The following is a 21,484-nucleotide window of genomic DNA, read 5'->3' as shown; positions in this document are numbered from 1 at the left end:
GAGGGGGTGGGTGGGCTTTGGGGAGCCCCACCAGGCAGAGGAGAATGCCTGGCCCCACCCACCCCACTGGAGCCAGCCGTGTCCGAAAGGGTCTTCCAAGATGAACCGATCCAGTCTCGCCTGACCCAGCTCCCGCCAGCCGTCCTCTCTCTGCCCACCCCTCCCTCCCTCCCCCCCGGCTCCTCTTCCCCACCCACTTCTGAGTTCCTGTCCTGCAAGGGGCTGTCCTGCTTGCCTTCTTGGGCTGCATCAACAGAAGCACGGTGTCCAGATCACGCAAAGTGATGGTATCGCTTTACTCTGCTCTGGTCAGACCTCACCTAGAGTATTGGTGTTCAGTTTTGGGCACCGCAATTTAAGAAGGATACAGACAAGCTGGACCGTGTGTCCAGAGGAGGGCAACGAAGATGGTGAGGGGGTCTGGAGTCCAAGTCATATGAGGGAAGGTTGAAGGAGCCGGGTCTGTTTAGCCTGGAGGGGAGACGACTGAGAGGGGACAGGATCACCCTCTTCAAGTCCTCGAAGGGCTGTCTGACAGAGGATGGTGCTGAGTTGTTTTCTGTGGCCCCAGAAGGTCAGACCAGAACCGACAGATTGAAATTAAGTCAGAAGAGTTTTCGGCTAGACATGAGGAAGAACTTCCTGGCCGTTCGAGCGGTTCCTCGGTGGAACAGGCTGCCTCGGGAGGTGGTGGTGGCTCTCCTTCTTGGGAGGCTAGATGGCCCTCTGACAGCAATGCAGACTCTGTGAACTTAAGGAGTTCACAAGAAGGGAGGAAGGACGGGAAGGGTTGCCTCGGGGCTTGGTTCTCGTGGACCTTTCTTACACGCCCAGGGAAATGCCGATTGCCACTTTCGGGTCAGGGAGGAATTTTCCTCCAGGCCAGATTGGCCCTGGGATTCTGGGGGATTTTTGCTTCCCTCTGGGCACGGAGCAGGGGCCACTGGGTGTGTGTGGGTGGGTGGAGGTATTTGTGAATTTCCTGCCTCGTGCGGGGGGTTGGACTAGATGACCCTGGAGGTCCCTTCCCACTCTATGATTCTACGATTCCTGCACCCACTCCTAACATGGCTCCTGCGGCCCTTTCTCCTCAGGCTTCAAGCCACTACCGGTGTTCCAAGCAGCATCTCTCGGAGGGCGGGGGGGGCGGACCTCACCCTGCCCCGGTTTCTGGGCTCGCTCACTACTCACCAATGTAGGCCACCTGGTCGGACACCATGTACTTGTTGTGGTTCACCCGGGCGTAGGGGATCCGGGCTTGCGTCTCATTCGCCGGGACCACAAAGAGCCTCTGGAAGAGGAAGAGAGAGAAAGGGGAACAATTGTAGGAAGCGGTGCTGGAGGACTCGGATCCCGCAGAGAAGAGGAGGCCGAAAGGAACGCGTGGGGGGGGGGAGCCCCTTCCGGCCGGGGCTCTCCGTTAACGGGAGGAGCCGCCTTCATCCCCCCTCCTGCGCAAACGGCGGGAGAAGCTGCAGCCCTGGACAGAAGGGGGGCCGGCAGGGCAAAGACGGAGGCTGATATTTAAGCACTCTGTGCATTCCCCACCCCCAGCTTTCCTCCTAACAAGCTCAAGGCGGCGGCATACGGGGCTCTCCCTTCATCCATTCCATCCGCACAACGACCCTGCAAGGGAGGCTAGGCTGAAGAGACTGTGCGCGCGAGAGAGACAGGAAAGGGGAGAACGTGTCCAAATGGACTGAATGGACAAGAACTCCTCGTGGGCACTCCATGAAATGGCTGAGCAGTCGGGTTAGAACAGATAAAAGGATGGGCTTCTTCACCTAAAGAGTGATCAACACGTGGAATTCACAGCCACAGGAGGTGGCGGCGGCTTCAAGAGGGAATTGGATAAGCCTATGGAGCAGAGGTCCATCAGTGGCCCCTATTAGCCACAAGGTCTAGGTAGGAAACGCTCAGGCTGGGGCGAGTGATGCTCTGTATTCTTGGGTGATTGGGGGGGGGCAACAGCGGGAGGGCTTCTAGGGTCCTGGACCCACTGCTGGACCCTATTATTTTTGGCCCCTGTGTGACACAGAGTGCTGGACTGGATGGGCCATTGGCCTGATCCAACATTGGCTTCTCTCATGTTCTTATAATGTTTTGCTTGATTTTGTGTGCAGGTTTAACTCCCAGTGGGGTTTCTCTGCTGTTTTGGTTGTAAGAAACCATTTCTCCCTCCTACTGCAGGAGTTCTGAAAACCCTGCCTGGGTTCTCTCCTTCGGCTTGGAAAGAAGCCCCATCGACGGAGCTCTCGGAAAGGAGAGTCCGCCCACAGTCAAGTGGTCTATCCTTTCCCTCTGGAGCCACGAGAGCCCTGGGTAATGGCTGGGGAGAGGGGCTTGTAGAAAACAGAGGCCCCTTGAAGCCAGAGGCTGGGCGCTGGAGGCTAAGGAATGTGCTCAAAAATACTTCCGCCCATTGAGGGTGAAAGGGTGTGCCACTTCTTTTGAGTTCCTTAAATGGATTCAGTTTTGCTTTCCAGTCTCCTATCATGCCTTGAGATTTCCAGCCACCACTGTGGTGCTCCACATTTCCTAGAGTCGCACACGCAGATAATACCGGCATCCCTACAGAAAGGCTTCAGGGTATTCTGGAATCCAGGGGAGTCGGGGGCAGTGTCCTGAGGGTCTCGAGTCCCAGTGCTCCCTCTAAGCAGAGTTAGTGTGAGCTAGCTCACACTTTTTTAGCCTCCAGCTCACACATTTTTGTCTTAGGAAGGAGGGCTCCAGAGCAAACTAATTGATGCAGCGGCCAAATCGCTCGCTCACAACTTTAGTGCCGGCAGCTCACAAAGATAGAATCTTTGCTCACAAGGTTCCACAGCTTAGAGGGAGCCTTGGCTCTCGACCCCCCCTGCTTTGAGAAATGGTGAGGACTGTGAAGTAGGAGGTTAGGAAGGAGAGCCCCCCCTCCACGTCTCCTCCCCACCACCACCCTGGCCGTGACCAGGAGGCAGCCTGCCCGGCTCTGGGCTGGTTTTGAATGGGCAGCCCGGCCTCTGAGCACAACGGGCCCAGCTCCCGCCCAGAGCAGAGAAGCACCACAAACCCCCGCCCTCCCCAGAAGACCCTCACCACTTCGATGCTGTAGCGGGTGCGATTGTCCTGCATGGCCGCCAGCGACCGCAGGAACGGAAACATGGTGGCCTTGGAGTGCTTCCAGCAGCCAACCAGGAGGCGGACGCGGACCCTGCGCTCGTAGGCCACCTTCCGGAGGTGGTCGTCGATCACCGGCCAGAACCTGAGGGGAGGACAAGGCTGAATAGGGGGCCCCCCCCGTGCACCGTCTGCAAGCGGCGCTCCCCTCGGCCTGCCCGCGCAGCCTGTTCCCTGGCCCCGGTGTGCTTCAGCAGCGAGGGCGGGGGGGGGGGAATGTCTGAGAGTTAAGAGTGGCACATCCGAAGCCGCCCCAGCTGGGAGGAGAGGGGCCGTGGCTCACTGGCAAAGCCTCTGCTTGGCATGCAGAAGGCCCAGGCCCATAGCTACGGTGGGGCATTTTGGGGGGCCGCCCCCTTAATTAAAAGACCTGCCCCACAAATAGCCATGCCAGAAACCTTAATTTGGACCATGACCTAGGCGGAACTGGGCTAACAGAAAGGGGGATTGGTGGAGATGTATCTAAGCTTTCTTGCCCTGTGGAAGGGCACTCAAAAGGCGTTTAAATGGCTTCTGAAGGCAATTAAATGCCCTCTAAGCTGTTTCCCCCCCAGGAACTAAAGCTCACGGCGCTTCTCCCTTGAAAGGAAGCGCTAGAAACAGGCTCAGAGCCCCCCCCCCCGGCATTCAGATTAATTTAATTAGCTGTAATTTAACTGCCCCCTTAAAAACTCAAATGCTCCCCCAGCGAAAAAATCCTGGCAGCTATCGGCCTGAGAAGGTCCCTGGTTCAATCCCTGGCATTCCCAGGTAAAACAGAGCCAGGCAGCAGGTGATGGGGAAGACCTTTCTCTGCCTGAGACCCTGGGGAGCCACACTGCCAGTCTGGGTAGACAACACAGACATTGATGGACTGATGACCCGCTTTGGTAGAAGGCAGCTTCATGTGTTCATCTGTTCCGCAGGGGGGTGGGGGTGGGGGTCTGGGCAACCTTTGGCACCTCTACCTGTTCAGCCCGACTAGGCACTTCCAGGGACTCCTTTCAGTCCTGTCTCCTTATACGGAAGCTGTTGTTTGGGGCTGCCCCATAAGTAGTGCCTCAGTGAGAAAATCTAATTCTGCGGGCCCAAAGTAATAACAACCTCTCTTGCCATTACAACACCCCAGTCCCCAGATGGCGCTATAAAAATCCGAGAAAAGGGGTCATTTCCTGCAGGAGCTCGCAGTTTTTTAGCCTCCGGCTCACACAGTTTTTCTCTTAGCTCAGGAAGGAGGGCTCCAGAGCAGTGTTCCCTCTAAGCTGAGTGAGTGTGAGCTAGCTCGCAGTTTTTTAGCCTCCGGCTCACACATTTTTTGTCTCAGCTCGAGAAGGAGGGCTCCAGAGCAAACTCATTGATGCAGTAGCCAAATCGCTCGCTCTCAGCTTTAATGCCAGCAGCTCACCAAGTAGAATTTTTGCTCAGAAGACTTAGAGGGAGCATTGCTGGAATGCCTATTTCCTGGGAGCCAGGTTGTTAACTGCTGCATTAGCCAAGAGACACCTGAGACAGGGGCAGTATACCTGACTGCCAAATGCCGGGGAAGAGCACCTCTCTGTCAGACGCCCCTCACAAGCTCCCCGGAAGCATCTGTCTGCCTGCTGGACAAAAACGCGTTCCCCTCCCAGTCTTATTCCGAGGCAGGGATGGGGTCGGAACATGGGGGTGGGGTAGGGGGCAAGTGGGCCCAAAGGGGGCAAGCGCTTGGGGTGCGGCACACTGCCTGTCAGCCAGTCAGCCCCCAGTTACCTCCTGGGGTGCGAGAACTCCATGGTGGGCAAGTAGCTCATGACGGCCACGTAGACGAACTCCTGGGCCCCGTCGATGACGCTCAGCACCGCCTCGAGGTCTCTGGTCCGCCCCGGGGCACACAGGGCTGGGGGGGAGCTCTGGGGGGCGGCACAGAAAGAGAAGAGACCTTCAGAAAGGGGCGCAGTCGGGATGGGCATGCTGGCCCAAGGACTTATGCGTGTGTGGGGGGGACACAGCAAGAGAGGACTTGTCTAGAAGACGCAGAAGAGATGGGATTTGTACCCCACCCTTCACTACCTGAAGGAGGGAGTCTCAGGGTGGTTTACAATCCCCTTCCCCTCCCCACAACAGACACCCCCTGTGAGGCAAGCGGGGCCAAGAGGGCTCTGGCAGGAACTGCTCTTCTTCAAGGACAGCTCTGACAGAACTATGGCTTGCCCAAGGTCATCCAGCAGCTGCATGTGGAGAAGTGGGGAATAAAACCCGGCTCTTCCAGATTAGAGTCTGTGCTCCTCACCACGACACCAAACCAGTATAGGCCCACCCCTCCCTTCTGCAGGGATCCGAGTTTCTGCTGCTCCTGAGGATGGAGCCCAGAGAACTCTGTCAGCCAAAATGCACAGGTCTGGGGGCAGACAGAGTGCCCTCTTTACACAGGTCCTGCCCTCTGGATCGGGGCCACCCCCCTGGGCTTCCTCCCAGAATGTAATCAGGGCTCTGTTTGTAGCAGGGACTCCTTTGCATCTTAGGCGACACACCCCTAATATAGCCAATCCTCCAAGAGCTGACAGAGCTCTTCTTACAGGGGCTACCGTAAGCTCTTGGAGGATTGGCTACATTAGGGGGGAGGGGTGTCACCTAAGATGCAAGGGAGTCCCTGCTACAAAAAGAGCCCCGACTGGGGAAGTGATGTTTTCGGAGGGGAGGGGGAGCTTCCAGAGGAATGCCTGGCCAGGCAGCAGGGGCCCCCACGTGCCCACTACTCACCGAAAGGTACACGCCGGCATTGGTGCCGTTCAGCTGCAGAGCCAGGGGTGCCTCCTTGTTGTAGGGGGTGGAGAAGTTGGCGGGCCAGGGGGAGGGGATGGTGGCGTTCGGGAGCCCCAGGGCCCAGTAGGCCTTGAAGAGCTTGGCCAAGTCCCGGGCCAGGCAGCTGCAGTTGTAGACGGCCACGCCCAGCTCCTTCACCTGCGGGCCAAGCAGAAGACGTTTCCGGAGCCAGCCCCTCCAAAGCACGTGGCCGCCAAGGAGCCCCTCCGCGCAGTCCCAGAGAGACACGGCCGGGCTCCCTGCCATGCCATGTGCTCCAACGCTCAGAAGAGGCGCAGCTGCTTCCAGGGTACCCCCCTCCCCCCACAGCCCGTCACCTGGGTGAGGGCTCGCCAGTCCATGTTTGCGCTTCCCAGGTAGACGTGCGTCTGGTCCACGATCCAGAATTTGGTGTGGAGGATTCCAGACGTCAGCCTCGGCAGGTCCACTTTGCGAATCTGTGCTCCTAGAGGGATCCGGAGAGACGGCCCTTCAGCTCTGAGCCCTCGGGGGGGGGCAGTGTTCCCTCTAAGCTGAGTTAGTGTGAGCTAGCTCACGGTCTGTTTAACCTCCGGCGCACCCATTTTTGTCTCAGCTCAGGAAGGATGGGGCTCCAGAGCAAACTAATGTATGCGGTAGCCAAATGGCTCATAGCTCACAACTTTAAGGCCAGGAGCTCACAAAGGAGAATTTGTGCTCCGGAGAAGACTCCACAAGGCTTAGAGGGAGTGTTGGGACTCAGGGCCACTCTTGGACCTGGCCCCCTTCCAGCGGCAGAGCCCCTTTCTGAGGGTGTGCGCATCTCCCCGTGGAGATGGCGAAAGACCTCTCAGCTGGGCGGCCCCTTCCCCGCACTCACCGCTCTCCTCCAGCGCCAAGAGGTCCGTGCTGGGCAGACGGGAAGAAGGCGGGTTGACCGCGATCCGGGTGGCGATGCCTCTCCCAGACAGCTTCAGCAGCTCGGCCAGGATTTCTTCCCCCTGGGTTTCAAACAAGGGTTCAGAGGGGCTCACACGGCTGCCTCCCCGGCAATCCACCGACAGCCCTGCTCCTCCGGCGCACGTGGCTGGGGTGCCACGAGGAGGCGAGAGCACTGGGCTGCCCGTGGGGCACAGTGTGCTTCCAGCTGGCACTGCAGGCAGAGGCAAATGGGAGGGCTGCCATCTGGCATCACAACCCTCCCCCCCAGGCCCCCCCCCCCCCAGGGACACTCTGAAGCTCCCCAGGTTTTTTCCGTTCAGGGGGCATTTAAATTTTCAAGGGGGCAGTTAAATTAAAGTTAATTCAATTAATGTGAATGCCTGTCTTTAAAGGGGGAGGATTCGAGCCTGTTTCCAGATCGTCCTTTCGAGGGACGGGGCAAGCGAGTGCAGCATAAGAACATAAGAACATAAGAGATGCCAATGTTGGGTCAGGCCAAAGGCCCATCCAGTCCAACACTCTGTGTCACACAGTGGCCAGAAATACCAGGTGCCATCAGGAGGTCCAGCAGCAGTTCCTAAGAAAATCAGAAGGGCTTTTAAATGCCTTTTGAGTTCCCTTCCACAGGGCAAGGAAAGCTTAGAAAGGCCCTTTCGATACATCTCCAACAATCCCCCCCTTTCTACTAGCCCAGGACCACCTAGGTCATGGCCACACACACACAAAACCTTTATTGGCACTGAAAGCACAAAACGTCATGGAAATACGGGGAAATACTAAGATGCGTCAGCCGCTTACACTTGGCTATTCAAGCCTCGTCTTCTGATTGCAGAATATAACAATTTTGGCAAGAGCCTCCATTATTTCGCAATTAGAATTAAACAGAAGAAAGTGGACAAGTCATCAGAGCGCCAGTCCTCGCCCTCTAGAAGTGGAGTAATAAAACGAGATCGGATATCCCTATAGAGGGGGCAATGAAGTATGGAGTAGGTAAAGGTAAAGGTTCCCTTGCTCGAAAGCCAGTCGAATCCGACTCTAGGGCTGTGGTGCTCATCTCCGTTTCCAAGCCGAAGAGCCAGCGCTGTCCGAAGACGTTTCTGTGGTCATGTGGCTGGCATGACTAAACACCAAGGCGCACGGAACGCTGTGACCTTCCCACCGAAGCGGTCCCTATTTATCTACTTGCAATGTCTTGCTTTCGAACTGCTAGATTGGCATGAGCTGGAACTAGAGACAGGGGAGCTCACTCCATCATGCGGCACACTCGAGTCTCGAACTGCTGAACTACCGACCTTCCACAGCCTGCAGTTCAGCGTCTTAACCACTTGAACCACCGCAGCGGAGTGTGTAGTGGACTCTATAGCTTTTAGAGAGCCCTAAGGACAAAGCCTGTCTACATAGGGTATCTGGCGGTACCTCCCTAAGAGCACCTCTGACGGCAGAACATGAAAGCGTGCAAGCATGTATGCTCTGCGATGATCTGGGGCTGTTAAACTTGAGAGATACTTCGCAGTAGAGGTCATGGTCCAAAATAAGGTTCCTAGCATGGCCATTGGGGGGGGCCTTTTAATTAAGGGGGCATGGCCCCGAAATGCCCCCTGTGGCTGCAGGCTTGCCTGGCACCCAGTGACAGCAGGAGGAGATGTTTTGCTACCCCAAACAAGCGGTGAGGCAGGGCTCGGTTCAGGCCTGGCAGGGGGCGGTGCGGCCTGGGGCAGCGATCTGCCTGGACCCAGCCCTACTACTCCCGTGGGGAAGGTATGCCAGGGCCCTTCCATTCAACCTGTAAGAAGAGTGCCTTCTTTCCAGGGGAACAGCTTGACCGTGAGAACTGCAGGCCCCAAAGACTCTCTGTAACTAATGTCTTTTGACTGGAAGCCCCACATGGTTTGCCCAACGATGGTACACAGGTGTTTGGAGTTGTCCCCGCCCCCCATGCGCACTCAGACTGGCAGGTTAGCCCCCAGCTGAGCCTGAATGGGTGCTACTTGGGGGTAGAATGACCAAGAAGTGTTCCGGGAGGAACCAAGTCAGCCCTCGGCCGGATCTCTACCAAGCCCGGCAAAGCTGCACACCATCGATGTCGGTTTCACTCCTCACTTCCTCCTCTTTGTCAAGCTTTTGTTTCTTTTTAATCCAACCAAAACGAGATATGCTTTGGCCAACAGAAGCTGCATGCAGCTGTTAACATCCCCACAGGACGAGACCTTTTAGGAAATCCTGAGTTTTATTTGTGGGTTCCTACGGATTTTGGAAACTACCATGTAATCACCGTGACACGGCTTCCGAATTCTATCAAAAGCCTTTTCTGTCCAGACCCCGAACCAACGGATGTTCTGCTTTCCTCCCTCAAAGGGCCCTTTCAGGGACTCCAAGGCTGACTGGCTGCCCAGTTACATGCCTGTTTGCAAGAGAATCGATCCTGTCACGGTGCTGCTGAGTGCACGGCATTTAATCCAGGGGCCTCAGGTCAGAGGGCTGCTCTTGCTCCACACCAGGGGTGGCCAAACCGTGGCTCGGGAGCCAGATGTGGCTCTTCCACACATAGTGTGCGGCTCCCAGCAGGGCGGCTGGGGAGGCAGGCCTCTCTGTGTCCCTCCCTGGGTAGGCCTGAGGTGAGGGGAGCAGAGAAAGAAAGCAACTTCAAATGCATTCTCAAAGCCTGTCAGACTCGGGCATTTGGCCTACTGCACCTGTTGTATTTCTACCCAGTGCAATTACGCTCTCTGTATCCTGTTTGCTCCTCGCACCCAACCCTTTGTTATCCCTGCACCCTTATCGCTTGCCCTCGCCCGCCACTGCATTCCTTGGGGGGGTGGGGTGAGTGCGGGTAGAGTTTAGGGAGGCCGTATCGCCTCAAAGACATCTTTCACATGGGAAGTGTCCTTGAAGTGGATTCTGTGTTTGGCTAGTTGTTGACCGTATATCTTTCATGGTCTTTGTAGTATTGCTGATGTGTATGAATAGAATTTTGAGGCTGTGATTATACGTAACTTTCCCGCCTTGGCACCTCAGTCCTCCTGACAAAGAGTCTGAACCCATAAGCATCTCAAAGCCAGTTTGGCGCTGTGGTGAAGTGCGCGGACTCTAATCTGGGAGAACCGGGTTTGATTCCCCACTCCTCCATTTGCACCTGGCTGGGTGACCTTGGGCAAGCCGTAGTTCTGATAAGAGCTATTCTTGAAAAAGAGCAGTTTCTGTCAGAGCTCTCTCAGCTCCACCTGCCTCCCAGGGGGTGCCTGTTGTGGGGAGGGGGTGGGAAAGGAGTTTGTAAGCCGCTCTGAGACTCCTTTGGGTAGTGAAGGGCAGGGTATAAATTCTTCAAATCTCTGAATAAACCTTTCACTAAAGAAAGTGTGTGTGGAGAATGATTTGACTGGGAAGCTGACATTGGGCCTCGACTGACTAGTCTCTTTAAATCCCTTCTCCAAGCAAACCCAGCTGACATGGGGGGGGCCCCTGGAGGACACATTGAAAGTTGCTTTCTTTCTACCTTTCTTCCCCCCCATCTTTCCACCTTCCTTTCTTTCCCTTTCTCTCTCTCCCCCCTTCCTCCTCCTTTCATTCAATGTCAATAAAAAGCAAATCCGCATATTTTTCAATAAAAACGTGTGTGTGTGTGATACCTGCTCATGCCTTGCGGCTCTCAGGCGTCTGGCGTTTATTCCACGTGGCTCTCACGGTAAGCAAGTTCGGTCACCCCTGGTCTGCACAAACATCCCCTTCACCAACAGACGCTGCTTTGCAGTCAGAGAGAATACCAGCCCCCCGGGGGGGAGGGGGGGTTCTCCCTCCCCTGGTGGAGGGACATCTCCGAGAAGGCATCCTTCTGACCCGTTACCTGGCTGGCTGAGGGATCCTGGGTGTGCGTGTCTTTGTTCTGGAGGGTCCAATAGAAAGCGGCGATGTCCACAGTGCTTCTGGCGTCGGCGAGGAGTTTCGCCCAGGCCTCGAAGGTGGAAGGACTGATGGTGCTGTTGTCCTCATACGCCAGCCCCTCGGGGATGCTCTCCACCAGAACGATCCTAAAGAAAGGAGAGGCCCTGAAGGAGGCAGGCGGGGCAGGGGACCCCCTCCGGGGGTGCATGCAGGAGTCTGACCCACCAAGCCCTTAAAGGTGGCCCCCCCCCAAAAAAAGATACATTGCCTGCCTCCCTAGCCCATTCCTCTCTTGGGTATCCTCTAGTCAGGGGTCATTTTGTAGAAAAAGAGGTGCAGGGGCTCATTCGCATAACTCATTAGCATAACATGCCACACACCCCTGACGTCACCGGAAGTGTGTCAGAAGACAACACCCACCGCTCAGGCTCCACTGGACTGTTTTGGATTGCTAGCTATTGGGGGGGGGGGAACATGCAGATCTGTCCTCGCAGAGGAGGGAGAGCTTGTGCCTGAACAAAACTTGGTCTTAAAGGTGCCCCTGGACTGTTTTGGATTGCTAGCTATGGGGGGGCGGGACGTGCAGATCTGTCCTCGCAGAGAATAAAACTTGGTCTTGAAGGTGCCACTGGACTGTTTTGGGCCGGGGGGGCTCTGCAGCTTACCTGGCTGCTTCTTGCTCTGACTGAGGGCTGCTGGGAGTAGGGGGCGGGGCTTGTTGCATGTGCCCGCCCCCTGGGCTCTTTACTGCCGGAGCACCGCTCCCGTGCGCTCCTGCAGGAAATGACCCCTGCTCTAGATTCTAGATTTGAGTCTGGTGGTACCTTGAAGACCCGCAAAGTTTAATTCTAGGTAGAAGCTTTCATCTGCAGGCACGAAGTTGCACCTTTGAGACCAACAAAGTCACATTCAAGGCATAAGCTTCCTTTCACGAAAGCGCACACCTTGACTAAAACATTGTCGGTCTTTACAGGGCCACCAGACTCGAACTTTGTTCCAGGCAGTGTTCCCTCTAAGCTGAGTTAGTGTGAGCCAGTTCGCAGTTTTTTAAGCCTCCGGCTCACACGTTTGTCTCGGCTCAGGAAGGGATGGGGGCTCCAGAGCGAACTAATTTATGCAGGAGCCAAATCGCTCCCTCGCAACTTTAATGCCAACAGCTCACAAAGTAGAATTTTTGCTCACAAGACTCCACGGCTTAGAGGGAGCATTGGTTCCAGGGCATCCTTTCTTATCCATCGAGAGCCAGTCTGGTGTTGTGGTTAAGTGCGCAGACTCTAATCTGGGGAGAGCCGGGTTTGATTCCCCCACTCCTCCACTTGCACCTGGCTGGATGACCTTGGGCAAGCCGTAGTTCTGATGAGAGCTGTCCTTTGAAAAGAACCGTTTCTGTCAAGAGCTCTCTCAGCCCCGCCTATCTCACAGGGTGTCTGTCTGTTGTGGGGAGGGGAAGGGGAAGGAGTCTGTAAGCCGCTCTGAGACTCCTTTGGGTAGTGAAGGGTCGGGGGGCATAAATCCACAGTCTCTTCTCTTCACCTGGGCTCTGAGGCCAGGCCAGTTTCTAGTCCAGCACCGCAGACCCCACATTCCAGGCTGTCAGTGCGGATTTTATTCATTGGGGGTGCAACATGCTCCCGCTTCAGCGAGGAGGAACAGAGTCCCGAGCAAACTTCTGTTGTCAGGACTGAACTTTGATTTGCACCCCAGAGAACACGGGAGCTCCAGAATCTGGACCCGAGTCCTGCTCCAGAGGGCAGGAGCAACTTTGTCAGAAAACCCCAGGGAGTCCAGGGGAAGGACAGCCCCTGCCCCTCACCTGCAGGGGTCACTGCACCGGTCATCCAGGTAGGAGGCAGTCCTCACGTTCTCCCCCCGGGTGGAACCGTGGAAGGGGAAGAGGAAGGTGTGGACCAGGAGGGCGGCCACCAGCATGGTCCCCAAAAACGCCGTCGCCACGATGCAGTGGAAGTCCTGGGGGACAGAGAGAGAGAGAGACGGAAGGAAGGAAGGAAGGAGAGGCGGAGATGACCACGCTTTCTATAGCCAGTTTGGTGCACTGCATCATGAATGCTGCCTCGGTGAAGACTCTGGAGGGACAAGACATGTTCCTTTAGCCACAGGCTGCAGCCCACCCCCCTTGTCGGGGGGTGGGTTAAAGTGTGTGGACAAAAGAGCCAGTTTGGTGTCGTGGTTAAGTGTGCGGGGACTCTAATCTGGGTGAACCGGGTTTGATCCCCCACTCCTCCACTTGCAGCTGCTGGATGACCTTGGGCAAGCCGTGGTTCTGTCGGAGCTGTTCTCTCACGAGCAGTCCTCGAGAGAGCTCTCTCAGCCCCACCTCCCTCACAGGATGTCTATTGTGGGGAGGGGAAGGGAAAGGAGTTTGTCAGCCACTCTGAGACTCCGAGTGAAGGGCCAGGGGTATAAATCCAATCTTCTCCTCCTCTTCTACCCCCGGGGCTTGAACCCAGCAGCCCTCACCAGGTGTCCCAGCATGAATAGCTATACCAACAAGATGGCAAGCCAGAGCTATGCAAGGCCTGGAATTCCCTCCCTCCCCCCATGGTCTTCTCCGCTTGGGCTGGTGAGATCCTCACAAATTATGAGGGTCTGTGAGGGAGAACTCTTTGTAGGATCTGGTTTCTTAACTGCTTTTTATTGTCATGATTTGGAATGTAAAATGCCACCAAAGATCAGTGTAATGAGGAGGTGCTGTGGCTCAGTGGCAGAGCCTCTGCTTGGCACGCAGAAGGTCCCAGGTTCAATCTCCAGCAGCGCCTCCAGTTAAAAAGGACCAAGCAGGAGGTGATGGGAAAGACCTCTGCCTGAGACCCTGGAGAGTTGTAAAGAGGGGCCATGGCTCAGTGGCAGAGCCTCTGCTTGGCATGCAGGAGGTCCCGGGTTCAATCCCCGGCAGCATCTCCAGTTGAAAAGGACCAGGCAGGAGGTGATGGGAGAGACCTCCACCTGAGACCCTGGAGATCTGTAAAGAGGGGCTGTGGCTCCGTGGCAGAGCCTCTGCTTGGCATGCAGGAGGTCCCGGGTTCAATCCCCGGCAGCATCTCCAGTTGAAAAGGACCAGGCAGGAGGTGATGGGAGAGACCTCCACCTGAGACCCTGGAGATCTGTAAAGAGGGGCTGTGGCTCCGTGGCAGAGCCTCTGCTTGGCATGCAGGAGGTCCCGGGTTCAATCCCCGGCAGCATCTCCAGTTGAAAAGGACCAGGCAGGAGGTGATGGGAGAGACCTCCACCTGAGACCCTGGAGATCTGTAAAGAGGGGCTGTGGCTCCGTGGCAGAGCCTCTGCTTGGCATGCAGGAGGTCCCGGGTTCAATCCCCGGCAGCATCTCCAGTTGAAAAGGACCAGGCAGGAGGTGATGGGAGAGACCTCCACCTGAGACCCTGGAGATCTGTAAAGAGGGGCTGTGGCTCCGTGGCAGAGCCTCTGCTTGGCATGCAGGAGGTCCCGGGTTCAATCCCCGGCAGCATCTCCAGTTGAAAAGGACCAGGCAGGAGGTGATGGGAGAGACCTCCACCTGAGACCCTGGAGATCTGTAAAGAGGGGCTGTGGCTCCGTGGCAGAGCCTCTGCTTGGCATGCAGGAGGTCCCGGGTTCAATCCCCGGCAGCATCTCCAGTTGAAAAGGACCAGGCAGGAGGAGATGGGAAAGACCTCCACCTGAGACCTTGGAGAGTTGCTGCCCGTCTGAGCAGACAAAAGGGACCTGGCTGGACCAAGGGGGGTCTGACCCAGTACGAGGCAGCTTCACACGTGTTCATGCGTGTCCCATCAGGAGGACGGGGCGCACCCCCACCACTCCCACAAAACCCCACTGAAGCATCTACGACGGGTAGCATCAAACGTAACATTTTCCATTGCGGCGATGGAATTCACAGAGCCTAAACTTCCAGAATCTTTAAAAAGGGAAGACTCTAGATTTCCAAGTAAAGCAGGAAAGAGCTGCTGGTGGAACGCCCTGACCGGCAGGAGGACAGAAAGGGCATGACCCCCCCACGCCTCCACTTGCAGCCGCTGGTGTGACCTTGAGTCAGTCACAAGTTCTGTCGGGGCTGTTCTCTCACACGTGGTATTACCTTTCCTGATAAGCGTGTAGTACGTTGTTGGCTGTGGGTTCTGACATTCAGCGGCAGCCCGAAGGGACCGGGAAGGAAACTGACCTGAGGGGCCTGGCCAGGACACAGGTCCTTGGGGTGAGGCAGGGTCTTCAGCTGGAAGGGAGGGAGGAAGAACATTAAAGGCGGTCCAGGCCAACAGGGAAGGGAAGGAGCCACAGACCTTGCCCCTCTGACAGCCCGTGATCCTTTGTGATTGAATAAACTGGCTCCTGTATGTGCTACTACTGAGACTGGGTTCGACGGCAGCCTATTGGTTTTGAAAAATAATTATTCGAAATGCGGCAGCCTGCATCCGGACTTCTGCGTCTCTACGGCTTATGGATTCCATGACCATAGGGATTTTCCAGGAACTCTATGAGTCCACTCTATGATGAACGTATGTCAAGTTGGACAATGGAATTACAATACAACAGGAGTGAGACACATCGAATACTTTTGGGACTTGACTTCTCTGCACTACTGTTGTTCCTTGTAAGAACACCGTGGCTTTATCTAGTTATATGGTTATTGTGTTATTGAACTCGGTGGCTCAAATGGTTAAGACGCTGAACTGCACAGGCTGTGGAAGGTCGGTAGTTCAGCAGTTCGAGACCCGAGTAGTGCCGCATGACGGAGTGAGCTCCCGTCTCTGGTTCCAGCTCCTGCCAACCTAGCAGTTCGAAAGCAAGAAATTGCAAGTAGATAAATAGGGACCACTTCGGTGGGAAGGTCACAGCGTTCCGTGCGCCTTGGTGTTTAGTCATGCCGGCCACATGACCACGGAAACGTCTTCGGACAGCGCTGGCTCTTCGACTTGGAAACGGAGATGAACACCGCAACCCTAGAGTCGGACTCGACTGGCTTTCGAGCAAGGGAACCTTTACCTTTTTAAGGAAATATTTTTATACATCTTTCATTCACCTTTAGTGATTTCAGCCTTTGTACCCTCTTACAGCTCCCCTGCCCTGGCGTGGCCTCCAATACCGTGACTACTTCTGGGATTCACAGAGTCACACTAAAAGTCACGTGAATTGACACGGGGCACAAGGTGCCAGGAAGGCCCCCTGCACAAACCTCCAGCAGACCCACCCCTCTCCGGTTCAGCCACCCTAAGCCGTGCCCAGGAAGATCCGGACCCCAGTGATCCGTCTACGCAGCTGGCACACGACTTGCACTGGAGGCTGCCGGCAGGGCCCTGGGATCACGCCGGACGTGCTGCCGCCTTGTGTGACCTCTGACTTGGGCCTGGCGCCGGGAGAAAGGGACGAGGCACAGCCGCTCCCAGCTCCATTCCAGGACGCGCCACTCAGCCGGAAGCGACGGGCCCGTTCAGGAAGACTTCCTCTTCAGGGTCATAGAGAAATCCCCCGCCCCCTGTTGATCATATATAATCTGGCATGGTTTGGAATTAGCTATGTGATCTGACTGTTGCCTGCTGCAGTGCCGATTGTCTGCATCACTTTAGTTTCTACAGCATTGCCTTCTACCTTTGAAATTTGCTTTGGGATGCCGTGCCTTAGGCAGGGGCTTCCTCTTCACGGTCCCCCCAGTACTCTGATCCTAACCTTACCACCTTGTTCACTGGACGTCTTATGCAAAGCAAGCAAGCGTGAATGAGGCCGTAGGGGATTACCTGCTGGTAGGTGACACGGGGCTTCATCTTTTCCGGAGTGCTGGGGACAGAGGCAGGAAGAACCAACCAGAGAACCTCAAAATAAGAGAGAAGCCAATACTGGATCAGGCCAAAGGCCCATCCAGTCAAGCACTCTGTGTCACACAGTGGCCAAAAATACCAGGTGCCCTCAGGAGGTCCACCAGTGGGGCCAGGACGCTAGAAGCCCTCCCACTGTTGCCCCCCCCAAGCACCAAGATTACAGAGCATCACCTGCCCCAGACCCAGAGCCCCTATCTATACCTTGTGGCTAACAGCTACTGAAATTTCATGGAGTGCCAACGAGTTCTTGTGTTGTGAGAAAGGGAGAAAAGTACTTCTTTCTCTACCAGCTCCATCCCATGCATAATCTTATAAACCTCGATTATGTCACCCCTCAGGCGTCGTTTCTCCAAGCTAAAGAGCCCCAAGCGTTTTAACCTTTCTTCATAGGGAAAGTGTTCCAACCCTTTTATCATTCTAGTTGCCCTTTTCTGCACTTTTCCCAATGCTATAATATCATTTTTGAGGTGTGGTGACCAGAACTGTCACACCATCTATTTATACAGAGGGATTATGATACCGGCTGATTTGTTTTCAATTTCCTTCCTAATAATCCCCAGGATAGTGTTGGCGTTTTTTACTGCAGTTGCACACTGTCTAGACATTTTCATTGAGTTATCTACTATGACTCCAAGATCTCTCTCTTGGTCAGTCTCTGCCAGTTCGGACCCCATCAATGTGTATTTATAGCCAGGATTTTTGGCTCCAATGTGCATCACTTTGCACTTGGCCACACTGAACCCCATTTGCCACGTTGACGCCCACTCGCCCATCCTGGACAGATCCCTTTGGAGTGCCTCACAATCCTCCCTGGTTTTCACCACCCTGAACAACTTAGTTTCATCTGCAAATTTAGCCACTTCACTGCTTAATCCCAACTCCAAATCATTAATGAACAAGTTAAAAAACATCAGACTGAGTACTGATCCCTGCGGTACCCCACTGCTTACCACCCTCCAATGAGAGAGTTGCCCATTTACACTCACTCTGTTTCCTATTAATTAGCCAGTTTTAGATCCACAAGAGGACTTGTCCTTTTATCCCGTGATTATTGAGCTTACTTAGGAACCTTTGATGAGGAACTTTAGCAAAAGCTCTCTGGAAGTCAAGGTAAACAATATCTATTGGGTCCCCCTTGTCCACATGTTTGTTCACCCCCTCAAAGAACACTAAAAGGTTAATGAGACAGGATCGCAACCGACCAGGCCTGGCGGCTGAGTCTTTGCTCCTTCCTCGCAGGGCCGGCGCGATCTGCAAACAGACCAAGGGAAACTGGTTGAGCTCCGACCGGGAGGAGGGACTCCAGAGCCCCAGGTGGAACACCACCTGATCCTACTGTGGGAAACCGCCAGATGCACTTGCGAGCGATCACCACAGTGCATTGGAAGGGGAGAGAAAGTGTGGGAAAGTGTCGATTTCCTTTGGGGCTTCCCAAGAAAGCAGAGCTGCAGTTGCAGGAACAGGGCTTCACATCATGTCTTGAGGAGTCCCCCCCCCCCCGGACCCCCTTTCAAGTGCTTTGTACCACCCAGCCAAAGAGGAAGGCCTTGTGTTTTTAGTCAGGGAGGCAGCGGCCTCGGCAAGGAAGGGACCTCCGAGTGCCAGCAACGGCATCCAGTGGCCTTCGTTTTTTGAGTCAGGAGCAGTGTTCCCTCTAAGCTGAGTTAGTGTGAGAACTAGCTCAAAGCCTTTTAGCCTCCGGCTCACACATTTTTTTGCCTTAGCTCAGGAAGGGTGGGGCTCCAGAGCAAACTAATTGATGCGGCAGCCAAATCGCTTGCTCACAACTTTAATGCCTGGAGCTCACAAAGTAGGATCTTTGCTCACAAGACTCCACAGCTTAAAGGGAGCATTGAACATCAGAACAGAAGAGAAGCCAATGCTGGATCAGGCGCCTCCGCCTGTGGCCCCCCCCCCCCCCGAAGTACCAAGAACACAGAGCATCCCTGGCCCCAGACTGAGAGTTCCTGTCTATACCTCGTGGCCAGTGTTCCCTCTAAGCTGAGTTAGTGTGAGCTAGCTCATCATTTTTTAGCCTCCGGCTCACACATTTTTGTCTTTGCTCAGGAAGGGATGACTCCAGAGCAAACTGATTTATGCAGGTGCAAAATGGCTCGCTCACAACTTTAAGGCCAGTAGCTCACAAAGTAGAATTTTTCTCACAGGACTCCACAGCTTAGAGGGAACATTGCTTGTGGCTAGTAGCCACCGATGGACCTCTGCTCCATACATTTATCCAATTCCCTCTTGAAGCCGTCCCTGCTTGTAGCCGCCGCCACTTCCTGTGGCCGTGAACTGTGTGTGTTCATCACCCTTTGGGTGTAGAAGGACTTCCTTTTATCCGCTCTAACCCGACTGCTCAGCAATTTAATTGAGTGCCCACGAGGTCTTGTATGGCGAGACATTGGTCAGGAGATGATTCATGGGACAGCCTTCCAGGAGGCCGGAAGGTTCCCCCCTCCCCTCACGCCCCTGCTTTCTGAAATCCCTAGCTCTTCAAGCCACTGACTGAATCAATGCCACTGGTTTCTCCATGGAGGGGCCCATTGCTGTCTGACTGAGTGGGGAGGGGTGTGTGTGTGCAGAACCTGCCCCCCTGTTTTGTTAACCAGTGAAGGAAAGGTGTGGGGAGGGGGAGGAGGCAGCATGTTGCCCCCCCTCTTTGCCTCCTTTTGGTCTCCCCCCCCCTTCATTTCACTCACGCCCCACTTCTCTCTTTCTGACCCACAAAGAAATGTTTTGAAAATGAGGGGGGGGGTCTGTTCTCTTCTGGAGAATAAGGGGATGCTACTCTCTCTCTCTCCCGACTTTCCGGTGAGGCAGACACGTTATTAAAACGGGATCCCCCAAATGAGCTGCAACTCCTATCTGGCGTGATAACAGGGGCCTCCAATGCCACCCAGGTCAGCTTAGCCCCGGGACCTGTTTGCAACAACTGGGGTCAGTCTGGGAACTGAGTGTGTGCGCGCGTGGAGTGCCTCCAGGAGGCGGGGAGGGGGCAGGCAGGCCTTTCAACTGTGCGTGTTTCGGGCTGGATGTGTGCTGGGGGGGGGGGGGTGGCTCAGGCGAGGTCTTCTTCGCAGGCAGGAAGGAGGTGGTTTACCAGCTGGGCTTTGGGCGTCTTCATGAACCACAGGAAAGGATTTGGGGCATCTCCACAAACCACGGGGAAGAAGGTGGTGAACAGAATCGCTCCCCAGAGCAGAGAAAGGGGATACTCCCAAAGACAGGCATGACTTCCTGGAACTCCGTCCCCCGTGCCCGGGTGGTTCCCTTCCAAATACCCAGGCCCAGGCCAGCTGATGGGCAGAGAAGCCAGATTTGCAAAGCTCTCATACAGCACGAGAAGGCAGCAGACGTGGCACCCTCTGGGGCAAAGCCTGCCGATGGGCATCCCCTGAGAGACCCCTCCGCCCTGCCACCCCTTCCCTGGACCTTCTTCTTCACCCACCTGGGTGGGCCTCTCCTCACCCACCCCTGCTCTGGTCCTCACGGAGAGGCAATGCGGAAGCCCCCCCACGGAACCCACCATCCCCCTCTGCCCAGGCTAGCCTGATTCCGTTAGACATTGGAAGCGAAGCAGGGTCGGCCCTGGTGACTAGTGCTCGGATGGAAGACCCCCAAGGAAGTCCGGGGTTGCTACGCAGAGGCCGGCAAGGGCAAACCCACCTCCAGCTGGTCCCTTGCCTTGAAATCCCCCAGGCAGGACCTCGGTCGGTTGGCTGCGACACCCGAACCCGCCAGTTCTCCCTTCTCTTCCCCGAGTGTCCCTCTCCCCCTCCACGGGGCCCAGACTCCAGAAGCCCTCCTCGTGCGGGTTGGAGCCCCTGGACCCCGCGGCTCCCTCCCACCCGCTGGGCCTGGTCCCCTGGCCATTTGGTTCTGCCGCTCCTTCGGGAGCACTGGCCCGAAAATGCCCGCTCTGGGATCTCAAAGGCCACTTCCACACTGCCACTTTGGCCACTCGCTTTTCCCCCTATGGCTTCAGGTCCCCCCCCCCCAGTGTTCCCTCTAAGCTGAGTTAGCGTGAGCTAGCTCACAGTTTTTTAGCCTCCAGTTCACACACTTTTGTCTCGGCTCAGGAAGGATGGGGGCTCTAGAGCAAACTAATGGATGCAGGAGCCAAATCGCTCGCTCACAACTTGAGTGCCAGCAGCTCACATAGTAGAATTTTTGCTCACAGGACTCCACAGCTTAGAGGGAGCACTGGTTCTTGGAACTTCTCTGAGTGAAACCCCCTCCCCCAAAACACAACACAACAAACACAGCCCACCCCTTGGAGAGGCAGCTGGGCCTGCCACGGGGAGGCCACATTGACTGACCAGGCCAAGCCACGGACAGTGTTTCCTCTAAGCTGAGTCCGTGTGAGCCAGCTCACAGTTTTTTAGCCTCCAGCTCACAGTGTTTTGCCTCCGCTCAGGAAGGGGATGGGGCTCCAGAGAAAACTGATTTATGCAGCCAGCAACCAGCCAACTCGCTCGCTCGCAACTTAGAGGGGACACCCCGTGCCGTTTTCCACCTGTGGTTTGCTCCCTCCGGGACTACTAGCGAAAGCAAAACACATTTTTTTAGGGGGGGGGCCCCACCGGGACACACGAGTGTGCCAACAAGGACCGTGCGGAAGTGGCCCCGGACGCCTGGAGAGAGACGCGCCTCCTCCCAACCCGGCCCCCTCCCCGGCCGCTGAGTCAGCCAGTGCCCCGGCCGGTCCGCCTGCTGCTCCCTTGACCCCACCCCCCGCCGCAAGGCTGGCCCAGGAGAAACAGAGGCCGGGCAGGGAAGGGGAGGGGAGGGGAGGGGAGGGGGCGTCTGGAAAGCGCCGGCTTCCTGCTGCCGGGGGTCGCCCTCCCCTGCCCCCGGCCGCAGAGCCAGCGGTGCCCGTCTCCCCGCCCCGAGCCAGCCGGTCGGACGGACGGGCAGGGGAGGCGGCTGGCTGTCGG

General features: G+C 55.9%; 1 protein-coding gene across 1 annotated transcript in view; it reads right to left on the bottom strand.

The window, feature by feature from the left end:
- PLD3 (phospholipase D family member 3) overlaps positions 1 to 21,484 on the bottom strand; it is a 22,793-nt gene that overhangs the window by 942 nt on the left and 367 nt on the right. Inside the window, exons 2-11 of the mRNA XM_015407653.1 lie at positions 16,464 to 16,538; positions 14,894 to 14,944; positions 12,533 to 12,687; positions 10,682 to 10,865; positions 6,779 to 6,899; positions 6,258 to 6,385; positions 5,878 to 6,078; positions 4,888 to 5,027; positions 3,079 to 3,244; positions 1,192 to 1,291 (exon numbers count right to left, since the gene is read on the bottom strand). Coding sequence (XP_015263139.1) covers positions 1,192 to 1,291; positions 3,079 to 3,244; positions 4,888 to 5,027; positions 5,878 to 6,078; positions 6,258 to 6,385; positions 6,779 to 6,899; positions 10,682 to 10,865; positions 12,533 to 12,687; positions 14,894 to 14,944; positions 16,464 to 16,538 — 1,321 coding nt within the window. The remainder of the gene's footprint in view (positions 1 to 1,191; positions 1,292 to 3,078; positions 3,245 to 4,887; positions 5,028 to 5,877; positions 6,079 to 6,257; positions 6,386 to 6,778; positions 6,900 to 10,681; positions 10,866 to 12,532; positions 12,688 to 14,893; positions 14,945 to 16,463; positions 16,539 to 21,484) is intronic.

Source organism: Gekko japonicus, unplaced genomic scaffold (assembly GCF_001447785.1).
Source record: "Gekko japonicus isolate JY-2015 unplaced genomic scaffold, Gekko_japonicus_V1.1 scaffold1471, whole genome shotgun sequence".
NCBI classification, from domain to species: Eukaryota; Metazoa; Chordata; class Lepidosauria; order Squamata; family Gekkonidae; genus Gekko; species Gekko japonicus.
Note: the sequence above shows the minus strand (reverse complement) of the source record. Positions and strands in the feature narration are given on the sequence as shown.